Source organism: Heptranchias perlo, chromosome 4 (genome assembly GCF_035084215.1).
Source record: "Heptranchias perlo isolate sHepPer1 chromosome 4, sHepPer1.hap1, whole genome shotgun sequence".
In the NCBI taxonomy this organism is placed as follows: domain Eukaryota; kingdom Metazoa; phylum Chordata; class Chondrichthyes; order Hexanchiformes; family Hexanchidae; genus Heptranchias; species Heptranchias perlo.
In genome coordinates this window covers 112,148,228-112,162,169 of record NC_090328.1, presented here as the reverse complement: position 1 = coordinate 112,162,169, position 13,942 = coordinate 112,148,228, and the positions used below count along the sequence as shown (strand labels likewise).

Here is a 13,942-nt window from a genome sequence, read left to right as displayed (position 1 = left end):
GTACCTGATGTCCAGTGTTCCTGATACAAACTATACAGTACAAGATTCCAGTGTTCCTGATGCAAACTATACAGTACCAGATTCCAGTGTTCCTGATGCAAACTATACAGCACCAGATTCCAGTATTCCTGATACAAACTATACAGTACCAAATTCCAGTATTTCTGATACAAACTATACAGTACCAGATTTCTAGTGTACCTGATACAATCTATAGAGTACCTGATTTCCAGTGTTCCTGATACAAACTACACAGCACCAGATTTCTAGTGTACATAAGAACATAAGAAATAGGAGCAGGAGTAGGCCGATCGGCCCCTCGAGCCTGCTCCGCCATTCAATAAGATCATGGCTGATCTGATCCTAACCTCAAATCTAAATTCATGTCCAATTTCCTGCCCGCTCCCCGTAACCCCTAATTCCCTTTACTTCTAGGAAACTGTCTATTTCTGTTTTAAATTTATTTAATGATGTAGCTTCCACAGCTTCCTGGGGCAGCAAATTCCACAGACCTACTACCCTCTGAGTGAAGAAGTTTCTCCTCATCTCAGTTGTGAAAGAGCAGCCCCTTATTCTAAGATTATGCCCCCTCATTCTAGTTTCACCCATCCTTGGGAACATCCTTACCGCATCCACCCGATCAAGCCCCTTCACAATCTTATATGTTTCAATAAGATCACCTCTCATTCTTCTGAACTCCAATGAGTAGAGTCCCAATCTACTCAACCTCTCCTCATATGTCCGCCCCCTCATCCCCGGGATTAACCGAGTGAACCTTCTTTGTACTGCCTCGAGAGCAAGTATGTCTTTTCTTAAGTATGGACACCAAAACTGTATGCAGTATTCCAGGTGCGGTCTCACCAATACCTTATATAACTGCAGCAATACCTCCCTGTTTTTATATTCTATCCCCCTAGCAATAAAAGCCGACATTCCGTTGACCTTCTTGATCACCTGCTGCACCTGCATACAAACCTTTTGATTTTCTTGCACTAGGACCCCCAGATCCCTTTGTACTGCAGTACTTTCCAGTTACTCGCCATTAAGATAATAAGTTGCTCTCTGATTTTTCCTGCCAAAGTGCATAACCTCACATTTTCCAATATTGTATTGCATCGGCCAAATCTCCGCCCACTCACCCAGCCTGTCTATATCCCCCTGTAGGTTCTTTATGTCCTCCTCACTCTCCACTTTCCCTCCCATCTTTGTATCATCTGCAAACTTTGATATGTTACACTCGGTCCCCTCCTCCAAATCGTTAATATAGATTGTAAAGAGTTGGGGACCCAGCACCGACCCTTGCGGAACACCACTGGCTACTGGTTGCCAGTCCGAGAATGAACCATTTATCCCAACTCTCTGCTTCCTGTTAGATAACCAATCCTCCACCCATGCCAGAATATTACCCCCAATCCAGTGATTCTTTATCTTGAGCAATAATCTTTTATGTGGCACCTTGTCGAATGCCTTCTGGAAGTCTAAATGCACTACGTCCACTGGTTCCCCTTTATCCACCCTGTACGTTATGTCCTCAAAGAACTCAAGCAAATTTGTCAGACATGACTTCCCCTTCGTAAAGCCATGCTGACTTTGTCCTATTAAATTATGTTCATCCAAATGTTCCGCTACTGTCTCCTTAATAATAGACTCCAAAATTTTATCCACCACAGATGTTAGGCTAACTGGTCTATAATTTCCAGCCTTCTGCCTACTACCCTTTTTAAATAAGGGTGTTACATTAGCAGTTTTCCAATCTGCCAGGACCTTTGCCGAGTCCAGAGAATTTTGGAAAATTATTACCAAAGCATCCACAATCCCTACTGCCACTTTCCTCAAGACCCTCGGATGCAAGCCATCAGGTCCAGGGGATTTATCCGCCTTGAGTCCCATTAATTTACTGAGTACCAATTCCTTAGTGATTTTAATCGTATTTAGCTCCTCCCGCCCACCACCCCCCCCCCGCCCTAGAGCCCCCTGTTTGTCCAGTGTTGGGATATTCTTAGTGTCTTCTACCGTAAAGACTGAAACAAAATATTTGTTCAGCATTTTTGCCATCTCCAAGTTTCCCACCATTAATTTCCCGGTCTCATCCTCTAAGGGACCTACGTTTGCCTTAGCCACCCTTTTTCTTTTTATATAACTGTAGAAACTCTTGCTATCTGTTTTATATTTTTTGCTAATTTATTTTCATAATTTGTCTTCCCTTGCTTAATCAATCCTTTAGTTACTTTTTGCTGTCTTTTGAAGACTTCCCAATCTTCTATCCTCCCACTAAGTTTGGCTACCTTATATGTCCTTGTTTTTAGTCGGATACTATCCTTAATTTCTTTACTTAGCCACGGATGGCTGCCATTTCTTTTACACCCGTTTTTCCTCAGTGGAATATTTTTTTTTGAAAGTTGTAAAATAACTCCTTGAATGAACACCACTGCTCATGTACCGTCTTACCCTTTAATCTATTTTCCCAGTCCACTTTAATCAATTCCGCTCTCATACCATCATTGTCTCCTTTATTCAAGCTCAGTACGCTTGTTTGAGAACCAACCTTCTCACCCTCTAATTGGATATGGAATGTAACCATGTTATGGTCACTCATTCCAAGGGGATCCTTAACTAGGACATTATTAATTAATCCTGTCTCATTACACAGGACCAGGTCCAAGGTTGCTTGCCCCCTTGTAGGATCAGTTACATACTGCTCAAGAAATCCATCCCTAATACACTCAATAAACTCTTCCTCAAGGCTGCCCTGCCCAATTTGATTTGTCCAGTTGATATGATAGTTAAAATCTCCCATAATTATAGCTGTTCCCTTATTACATGCCCCGACTATTTCCTGATTAATACTTCTTCCAGCAGAGTTGCAACTATTAGGAGGCCTATATACTACGTCCACTGGTGTTTTTTTCCTCTTATTATTCCTTATCTCTACCCAAACTGTTTCATTATCCTGATCCTTTGTCCCAATATCTTTTCGCTGTATTACAGTGATTCCTTCCCTTATTAACATAGCCACCTCACCTCCCCTTCCTTCATGCCTGTCCTTCCTGATTGTTAAATACCCTGGCATATTTAATTCCCAGTCGTTGTCACTCTGCAGCCATGTTTCTGTAATGGCCACAAGATCATACCCATACGTAGTTATTTGTGCCGTTAACTCGTCCATTTTGTTACGAATGCTACGTGTATTCAGATAAAGAACTTTGAAATATGTTTTGTGACACTTAGTTCCCGCATTTTCCTTTTTTAACACTTCACCTTTTACTCCATACCTTCTGTCCCTTCCTGACACGCTTTCCTCTGTCTCCCTAATACAATCCTGTACCTGATACAATCTATATAGTACCTAATTTCCAGTGTTCCTGATACAAACTATACAGTACCAGATTTCCAGTGTGCCTGATACAAACTATACAGTACCAGATTTCCAGTGTGCCTGATACAAACTATACAGTACCAGATTCCAGTGTTCCTGATACAAACTATACAGTACCTGATGTCCAGTGTTCCTGATACAAACCATACAGTACCAGATATCCAGTATTCCTGATACAAACCCGCGACCTCTACCACCTGGAAGGACAAGGGCAGCAGGCGCATGGGAACAACACCACCTGCACGTTCCCCTCCAAGTCACACACCATCCCGACTTGGAAATATATCGCCGTTCCTTCATTGTCGCTGGGTCAAAATCCTGGAACTCCCTTCCTAACAGCACTGTGGGAGAACCGTCACCACACGGACTGCAGCGGTTCAAGAAGGCGGCTCACCACCACCTTCTCGAGGGCAATTAGGGATGGGCAATAAATGCCGGCCTTGCCAGCGACGCCCATATCCCGTGAACGAATAAAAAAAAAGATTTCCAGTGTTCCTGATACAATCTATAGAGTACCAGATTCCAGTATTCCTGATACAAACTATACAGTACCTGATGTCCAGTGTTCCTGATACAAACCATACAGTGCCAGATTTCCAGTATTCCTGATACAAACTATACAGCACTAGATTTCTAGTGTACCTGATACAAACTGAAACTCATGTAAACATTTAGAAAAGGAAAGAGTTCTTGAAGACAGGCATGGCACAGTGTTCCTGCTACAAACTGTACAGTACCAGATTTCCAGTGTTCCTGATACAATCTATAGAGTACCAGATTCCAGTGTTCCTGATACAAACTATACAGTACCTGATGTCCAGTGTTCCTGATACAATCTATACAGTACAAGATTCCAGTATTCCTGATACAAACTATACAGTACCTGATGTCCAGTGTTCCTGTTACAAACCATACAGTGCCAGATTTGCAGTGTTCCTTATACAAACTATACAGTACCTGATGTCCAGTGTACCTGATACAAACTATACAGTACCAGATTTCCAGTGTTCCTGATACAAACTATACAGTACCAGATTTCCAGTGTTCCTGATGCAAACTATACAGTACCTGATGTCCAGTGTTCCTGATACAAACTATACAGTACCAGATTTCCAGTGTTCCTGATACAAACTACAGAGTACCAGATTCCAGTATTCCTGATACAAACTATACAGTACCTGATGTCCAGTGTTCCTGATACAAACTATACAGTACCTGATGTCCAGTGTTCCTGATACAAACCATACAGTGCCAGATATCCAGTATTCTTGATACAAACTATACAGTACCAGATTTCCAGTGTTCCTGATACAATCTATAGAGTATCAGATTCCAGTATTCCTGATACAAACTATACAGTACCTAATGACCAGTGTTCCTGATACAAACCATTGTAAGGGGTTTTTACTGTTTCTCGGGCTTATTATAGGTCAGCCAGTTATGTTTTTCTGAGCTGCCCTGCCCGCTGTGCGGTTGCGAATTGCTTACCCCTTCCTGATTCTGAGCTGAGGACTTATCGGGCGGTAACAAAGACATACTAACAAACCAGTGGATTGGTACAAGGAAAACCAATGTTTATTAATAAGAAAACTAAAACTACAAGGTAAACAGTATTATACAGAAGATAAAAGAAATTCGCTATGGATGTAATACAGTCTTACACTTAACGGGGTGGAAGAAACGGACACATCAAGGGAAAATTCTAAAATCACAATTTAACCCCCACCCTTACACTTAGCTAGGTTGTCTTGTGGCGGCCAGAAAATTAATGCTCACCGGTGAAACAGATGAAAAGGCCTGGCCCCGGTGCTCTGCTGCTGCCGTCGACATGTGGTTGCGAGGTTTACTGGATGGCCTTCCTTCTTAGTTGCTAGCAAGCAGACAGGACACCGGGCCAAGAGGCGAAGAGAGAGAGAGAGATACTGGGAAGCCCCAGTTATACTCTCCTGGTAACAGGTTTTTTTCGTACCTCATCAGCTTGCTTCATTGTTCGATTTAAGCACGAAAACGTAAGACAAAGGACCCCAATCTCTGGCCCATTTACATGATGGCCGGTTCCTGTACTGATGAGTTCCATAACTGCTTTAAGACAAAGGACCCCAATCTCTGGCCCATTTACATAATGGCCGGTTCCTGTACTGATCTGTTCCATAACTGCTTTACCATTGTTCCGAATGTACCTTGATTGTTCACCTTTTGTCCTGGGATTTCTCCTGCTCGAATTTTGATGTGCAGGCCGGCCATGTTGATGGCTTGCCTCAGGGCTTGAATGCAACTGCATTGTTCAAAGAAACCTGTCTGAAACACGAAGCCTGCCAAGCTGTTAGAGAATCCAATTTCAAATCTGCCGGTCCTCAGCCATGTGTCTGACCGCAGCTATTTTGAGAGACCCTGGATTTTTTAAAACACAGTCACACCAGGGTTTCTTTAATAACTCCAATAAATCTTCGGGGGGTGGGGGGTGGGGAGCATGTGAAATTTTGCGAATCCCTTCACCATACAGTGCCAGATTTCCAGTGTTCCTGATACAAACTATACAGTACTAGATTTCCAGTGTTCCTGATACAAACTATACAGTACCAGATTTCCAGTGTGCCTGATACAAACTATACAGTACCAGATTTCTAGTGTCCTGATACAAACTATACAGTACCAGATTCCAGTATTCCTGATACAAACTATACAGCACCAGATTTCTAGTGTACCAGATACAAACTGAAACTCATGTAAACATTTAGAAAAGGAAAGAGTTCTTGAAGACAGGCATGGCACAGTGTTCCTGCTACAAACTGTACAGTACCAGATTTCCAGTGTTCCTGATACAAACTATACAGTACCAGATTTTCAGTGTTCCTGATACAAACTATACAGTACAAGATTCCAGTATTCCTGATACAAACTATACAGTACCTGATGTCCAGTGTTCCTGATACAAACCATACAGTGCCAGATTTGCAGTGTTCCTTATACAAACTATACAGTACCAGATTTTCAGTGTTCCTGATACAAACTATACAGTACAAGATTCCAGTATTCCTGATACAAACTATACAGTACCTGATGTCCAGTGTTCCTGATACAAACCATACAGTGCCAGATTTGCAGTGTTCCTTATACAAACTATACAGTACCCGATGTCCAGTGTACCTGATACAAACTATACAGTACCAGATTTCCAGTGTTCCTGATACAAACTATACAGTACCAGATTTCCAGTGTTCCTGATACAAACCATACAGTGCCAGATTTGCAGTGTTCCTTATACAAACTATACAGTACCTGATGTCCAGTGTACCTGATACAAACTATACAGTACCAGATTTCCAGTGTTCCTGATACAAACTATACAGTACCAGATTTCCAGTGTTCCTGATGCAAACTATACAGTACCTGATGTCCAGTGTTCCTGATACAAACTATACAGTACCAGATTTCCAGTGTTCCTGTTACAATCTACAGAGTACCAGATTCCAGTATTCCTGATACAATCTATACAGTACCTGATGTCCAGTGTTCCTGATACAAACTATACAGTACTTATTTCCAGTGTTCCTGTTACAAACTATAGAGTACCAGATTCCAGTATTCCTGATGCAAACTATACAGTACCAGATATCCAGTATTCCTGATACAAACTATACAGTACCAGATTTCCAGTGTTCCTGATACAATCTATAGAGTACCAGATTCCAGTATTCCTGATACAAACTATACAGTACTGATGTCCAGTGTTCCTGATACAAGCCATACAGTGCCAGATTTCCAGTATTCCTGATACAAACTATAGAGTACCAGATTTCCAGCGTTCCTGATACAAACTATACAGTACCTGATGTCCAGTGTTCCTGATACAAGCTATACAGTACCAGATTTCCAGTGTTCCTGATACATACTACACAGTACCAGATTCCAGTGTTCCTGGTGCAAACTATACAGTACCAGATTTCTAGTGTACCTGATACAACCTATACAGTACCAGATTTCTAGTGTACCTGATACAACCTATACAGTACCAGTCTATACTGTGTATGTATCAAACTGGAATCTGGTACTGTGTAGTTTGTATCAGGAACACTGGAAATCTGTTTGACAAATTTATTAGAGTTTTTTGAAGATGTAACTAGCAGGGTAGATAAAGGGGAACCAGTGGATATACTGTATTTGGATTTTCAAAAGACATTCGATAAGCTGCCACATAAAAGGTTGTTACACAAGGTAAGGGCTTAAGGGGTTGGGGTAATATATTAGCATGTATAGAGGATTGGTTAACGGACACAAAACAGAGAATAGGGATAAATGGGTCATTCTCAGGTTGGTAGGCTGTAACTAGTGGAGTGACGCAAGGATCGGTGCTTGGGCCTCAGCTATTTACAATCTATATTAATGACTTAGATGAAGGGACCGAGTGTAATGTATCCAAGTTTGCTCACGTTACAAAGGTACGTGGGAAAGTAAGCTGTGAAGAGGACACAAAGAGTCTGCAAAGGGACATCGACAGATTAAGTGAGTGGGCAAGAAGAAGACAGATGGAGTATAATTTGGAGAAATGTGAGGTTATTCACTTTGGTAGGAAGAATAGAAAAACAGATTTTTAAAATGTTGAGAAACTTAAATGTTGGTGTTCAGAGTGATTTGGGTGTCCTTGTACAAGAAACACAAAAAGTTAGTATGCAGGTACAGCAGACAATTAGGAAAGCAAATGGCATGTTGGCCTTTATTGCAAGGTGGTTGGAGTACAAGCGTAGGGAAGTCTTACTACAGTTGTACATGGCTTTAGTGAGACCTCACCTGGAGTTCTGTGTACAGTTTTGGTCTCCTTGTCTAAGGAAGGATATACTTGCCTTAGAGGTAGTGCAACAAAGGTTCACTAGATTGATTCCTGGGGTGAGAGGGTTGTCTTTATGAAGAGAGGTTGAGTGGAATGGGCCTATATTCTCTGGAGTTTAAAAGAATAAGAGGTGACCTCATTGAACCAGATAAGATTATGAGGGGGCTTGACAGGGTAGATGCTGAGAGATTATTTCCCCTGGCTGGCGAGTCTAGAACTAGGGGGCATAGTTGCAGGATAAGAGGTCAGTCATTCAAGACTGAGATGAGGAGGAATTTCTTCACACAGAGGGTTGTGAATCTTTGGAATTCTCTACCCCAGAGGGCTGTGGACGCTCAGTCATTGAATATATTCAAGACTGAGATGGATAGATTATTGGACTCTAGGGGAATCACGGGATATGGGGATCGGGTGGGAAAGTGGAGTTGAGGTTGAAGATCAGCCATGATCTGATTGAATTCCAGAGCAGGCTCAAGGGGCCGTATGGCCTATTCCTGCTCCTATTTCTTATATTCTTCGTGCCTGATTTCTAGTGTTCTCATTACAAACTATATAGTACCTGATGTCCAGTGTTCCTGATACAGCTATACAGTACCTGAGACATGATTTAACTCGGAAAAACGGGTTGGGTTGGACGGGGGAGACAGTAAAAAAAAATTTAAAATCTAAAACCTGCCCCCACCCTGCATATTTCTGGTTTTAACAGAGACAGGTCGAGGGGTGGGCGACCAGCCCGCTCTTAGGAGACGGGTTGGCCACAAAAAGCTTTCAAGGAGGCTGCGGGCCTCCATTTTTTCTTTTTAACTCCTGAGGGCCGGGATCTCCGCCCCCCACCTACCCCCCCCCCACGCTCTCCGACCACCCTCGCGATCTCCCTTCCCCCCATGCTCTCCGACCACCCTCATGATGTCCCACCCCCCCCCACGCTCTCCGACCACCCTCACGTTCTCCAACCCCCCCACGCTCTCCGACCCCCCCCCACGCTCTCCGACCACCCTCACGATCTCCAACCCCCCCACGCTCTCCGACCACTCTCGCGATCTCCCTCCCCCCCATGCTCTCCGACCACCCTCGCGATCTCCGACCCCCCCACGCTCTCCGACCACCCTCGCAATCTCCCAGCCCCCCACGCTCTCCGACACCCCCACGCTCTCCGACCACCCTCACTATCTCCGACCCCCCCACGCTCTCCGACCACCCTCACGATCTCCGACCCCCCCACGCTCTCCGACCTCTCCCTTACAATCTACAACCCCCTTCATGATATCTGACCCTCGCGATGACCCCCGACCCCAAGCCCCCCAATAACTGAGCCCCTGATGACTGAGCCCCCGATTACTGAGACCCACCCCCGACACCCCCCTCCCCGTGACTGACTCCCCCAATGACTGAGCCCCACAATGACCCCCCCCCTCCCCCGATAGCCCCTCCAATCATCTAAGAGTTACTTGCTGACATCCTCTTCCTACCTCTTCTCCCGTCTGACTGAGACCAACCTGTCAATCAGGCCAGCCGTACTTCGGATTTCCCATCAGGAATTCCACCCCCCCGCCCCTGATTTCCAGTGTTCCTGATACAAACTATGCAATATCTGATGTCCAGTGTCAGCAATACATACCATAAAGCAGCTGATCTGCAGTACTCGCCATACAAGCTCATTTGGAATTATAGCAATAGGAAGTCTTTAATATTTGTTTTTTTCATGTCATATAATAATAGAATTATCCATATGGTAAATGGGGGACAGTCATGATCTATTTATAGAACCATAGAATGATACAGCACAGGAGGAGGCCATTTAGCCCATCGTGCCTGTGCCGGCTCTTTGAAAGAGCCATCCAATTAGTGCCACTCCCCTGCTCTTTCCCCATAGCCCTGCAAATATTTTCCCTTCATGTATTTATCCAATTCCCTTTTGAAAGTTACTGTGGAATCTACCTCCAGCATCCTTTCAGTCAGCACATTCCAGATCATAACAACTCGCTATGTAAAAATTTTTTCCTCACGTTTTTGGTTCTTCTGCCAATCATCTTAAATCTGTGTCCTCTGGTTACCGACCCTTCTGCCACTGGAAACAGTTTCTCCTTATTTAGTCTACTAAAAGCATTCATGATTTTGAACACCTCTATCAAATCTTCTCCAAACCTTCTCTGCTCTAAGGACAACAACCCCAGTTTCTCTAGTCTCTCCATGTAACTGATACCATCCCTGATACCATTCTTGCTTTTTGTGGAATATATTAATGATTTAGACTTAAATGTAGGGGGCATGATTAAGAAGTTTGTAGATGATACAAAAATTGGCCGTGTAGTTGATAGTGAGCAGGAAAGCTGTAGACTGCAGGAAGATATCAGTGGATTGGTCAGAAAAGTGGCAAATGGAATTCAATCCGGAGAAGTGTGAGGTAATGCATTTGGGGAGGGCAAACAAGGCAAGGGAATACACAATAAATGGGAGGATACTGAGAGGTGTAGAGGAAGTGAGGGACCTTGGAGTGCATGTCCACAGATCCCTGAAGGTAGCAGGACAGATAGATAAGGTGATTAAGAAGGCATATGGGATACTTTCCTTTATTAGCTGAGGCATAGAATATAAGGGCAGGGAGGTTATGCTGGAACTGTATAAAACACAAGTCAGGCCACAGCTTGAGTACTTTGTATAGTTGTGGTCACCACATTACAGGAACGATGTGATTGCACTAGAGAGTGAGACCTCACCTGGAGTACTGCGTACAGTTTTGTTCTCGTTATCTAAGGAAGGATATACTTGCCTTAGAGGTGGTGTAACAAAGGTTCACTAGATCAATTCCTGGGAAGAGAGGGTTGTCCTATGAGGAGTGGTTGAGTAGAATGGGCCTGTACTCTCTGGAGTTTAGAAGAAAGAGAGGTGATCTAATTGAACCATATAAGATTATGAGGGGGCTTGACAGGGTATATGCTGAGAGATTATTTCCCCTGGCCAGAGAGTCTAGAACTAGGGGGCATAGTCTCAGGATAAAGGGTCAGCCATTCAAGACTGAGATGAGGAGGAATTTCTTCACGCAGAGGGTTATGAATCTTTGGAAGTCTCTACCTCAGAGGGCTTTGGATGCTGAGTCGTTGAATGTATTCAAGCTGGGATGGATAGATTTTTGGACTCTAGGGGAATCAAGGGATATGGAGATCGGGCAGGAAAGTGGAGTTGAGATTGAAGATCAGCCATGATCTGATTGAATAGTGGAGCAGGCTCAAGGGACCGTATGGCCTACTCCTGCTCCTATTTCTTATGTTCTTATGTAGAGAGAGTATAGAGGAAATTTACGAGGATGTTGCCAGGACTGGAGAATTTTAACTATAAGGAAAGATTGGATAGGCTGGGGTTGTTTTCTTTGGAACAGAGAAGACTAGGGGGAGATTTAATTGAGGTGTTTAAATTTGAGGGGCCTAGATAGAGTAGATGGGTAAGATCTATTTCCCTTAGCAGAGAGGTCAATAACCAGGGGACATAGATTTAAAGTAATTGGTAGAAGGATTAGAAGGGAATTGAAGAGAAGTTTTTTCACCCAGAGGGTGGGGGGGGGGGGGGTTCTGCAACTCACTGCCTGAACAGGAGGTAGAGGCAGAAACTCTCATCGCATTTAAAAAGTACTTGGATAGGCACTTGAAGTGCCGTAACCTACAGGGCTACGGACCAAGAGCTGGAAAGTGGGATTCGGCTGGATAGCTCTTTTTCGGCCAGCATAGACATGATGAGCTGAATGTCCTCCTTCTGTGCTATAAATTTCTATGATTCTAGTAAATCTCCTCTGCACCGTCTTAAGGCCTTGACATCCTTCCAAAGTGTGGTGCTCAGAATTGAACACAATACAACATTTAAGGCTTTTTAACACAGAAAGTGAGTCTAAAATCTGTTCTAAATTACTTCTTAAATTATATTTTCAAGATTTAGAAACAAATACTCTGTTGGGTCACAAAGGAGAAAGCAGCCTTAGTGCTCCTGGAATCTTAAGCATTGAAAACACCAGCATAGAGTTCCAGAAATTTCCAGAGAAAGAGATACTGAGAACAAATGGGCCTCTTGGTGCAGATTTCACTGTCAAGGTAAATACTTTTTCTTAACTGTTGGCTTCTAATAACAGTTGCACTGGTTACAAATTAAACATGTTTCATTCTTATATGTTGAGTCAAATGAAAATTTCTGCTAGTTCTTTGTGTCCAAATTTTAAACATTAACAAAAAAAAACTGTACTGAGTTAACTGGGCATCTAATGTTTCATTTCAAAAACATGCCAGTTCAGTATTGCAATTTTAGTTGTGAAATTTGAAATCAAATCTGTGATTTCCATTAAGCTATTCTGTTTATTTTCAACAGTTCAGCACAAACCAAGAGCTGGAAATTCTGCAATCTTTTTGGGGTAAAAGTGGGATATTTCTGGGTTAGGGCAGTCACAGTTTGGGGTATAAATTAGATATGCCGGAGTTCCGCCCTACTAAAATCTATGCTAAATTCCAGTAGAAGTGGGGGTGGGCAAATGATAGGATAATGACGACAAAATTGGATCTGCCAGAAATTCCATCATTTAAGCCAGAATTGGATCTGCCTGAACTAAAACCTGTAGAAAGGAGGGGTAAGTTACTTGCATAACTTGCCAAACTAGGAAGTGATTGAGTTCACAGGCTTTGACATTTCATAACTTTTGTCTGAAATATCAACTTTGGCTGAAATGATTAGAAAAAATATTTTTTTCAGTTGTGCTACTAAGAAAGGATTCTGCAAGCTGCCTTTTAGCATTTTCAGGCAGGGAAACCCTTTTCTTCCCACCTTTCTGTCACAGAGACCACACCATGTTAAGGTAAAAGTTTTCCAAAACCCATGTGCTCTTTTGAGATTAATTCCTAGCATAGTTTGATGTACAAAACCACCATGATCCTGTGTAATGAGTTTGAGCTTTCCATCTAGTGAAATTTTTCCAGTAGACAATAACCGAGCGGGTTGTAATCTCCTTTACCATGAGAGAGTCACCTGCCTGTAAGGTACAAAGTATCATCAGGCCAGGACTCATTTCCCACCCTCCCAACCGGAAATAGGTTTAATGGCGGCTTAGGTCTGTGAAAATATTCCAGAACTATAGAACGGCCAGTGGCCAGAAGTGGCTGCAGATTATTCAGCATTTTATTTTGGCCAACATTGTACTCTCAGCAAATGAGGACAGAATTTCCTGATACAATGATTCTCGCTATCTTATTTCTGCTGCAAGTGTGCGTGTTGGAGTGAGGAGAAGAAATGTGCAAAAAGTAATCTAAGTAACAGAAGTACTGGTGCTGGATCCGAGCTGTATTGAAACGCAAAGATAGAATTAGCAGCAGTGACACACAAGCAGAACAATGAGATAGCGCGAGCCACTAACAGGCTAGCCACAATATTTGTTGTAATCGTGTGGAGTTTTTGTTTATTCAGGGAGGTGAGGGTCATATATTTTCAAATTTTAAAACTGTGTTCCTGAGAGATATTTTGGGAAGGTGATTCTCATGATCAAAAATGTATCATTTCAAAAAGTAACAGATTTCACATGCTCCAAGGAGGGTAAATGAATTATTGAATTTCCATAAATCTCTTGGATATTCTGATCCAGAACTGCTACAAGTACAGCATTCTGTACCCATAACCACTAATTGAATAATAGTTAGTTGGAGTAACTGGAGCACAATTGTAAAGTTCACATAATACCATGGTTTAGAAAGTCATCTGAACCCCAAGAT

General features: G+C 42.8%; 1 protein-coding gene across 1 annotated transcript in view; it reads left to right on the top strand.

The window, feature by feature from the left end:
• LOC137320664 (ADAMTS-like protein 1) overlaps positions 1–13,942 on the top strand; it is a 613,156-nt gene that overhangs the window by 292,634 nt on the left and 306,580 nt on the right. The window contains exon 8 of the mRNA XM_067982343.1: positions 12,126–12,283. Coding sequence (XP_067838444.1) covers positions 12,126–12,283 — 158 coding nt within the window. The remainder of the gene's footprint in view (positions 1–12,125; positions 12,284–13,942) is intronic.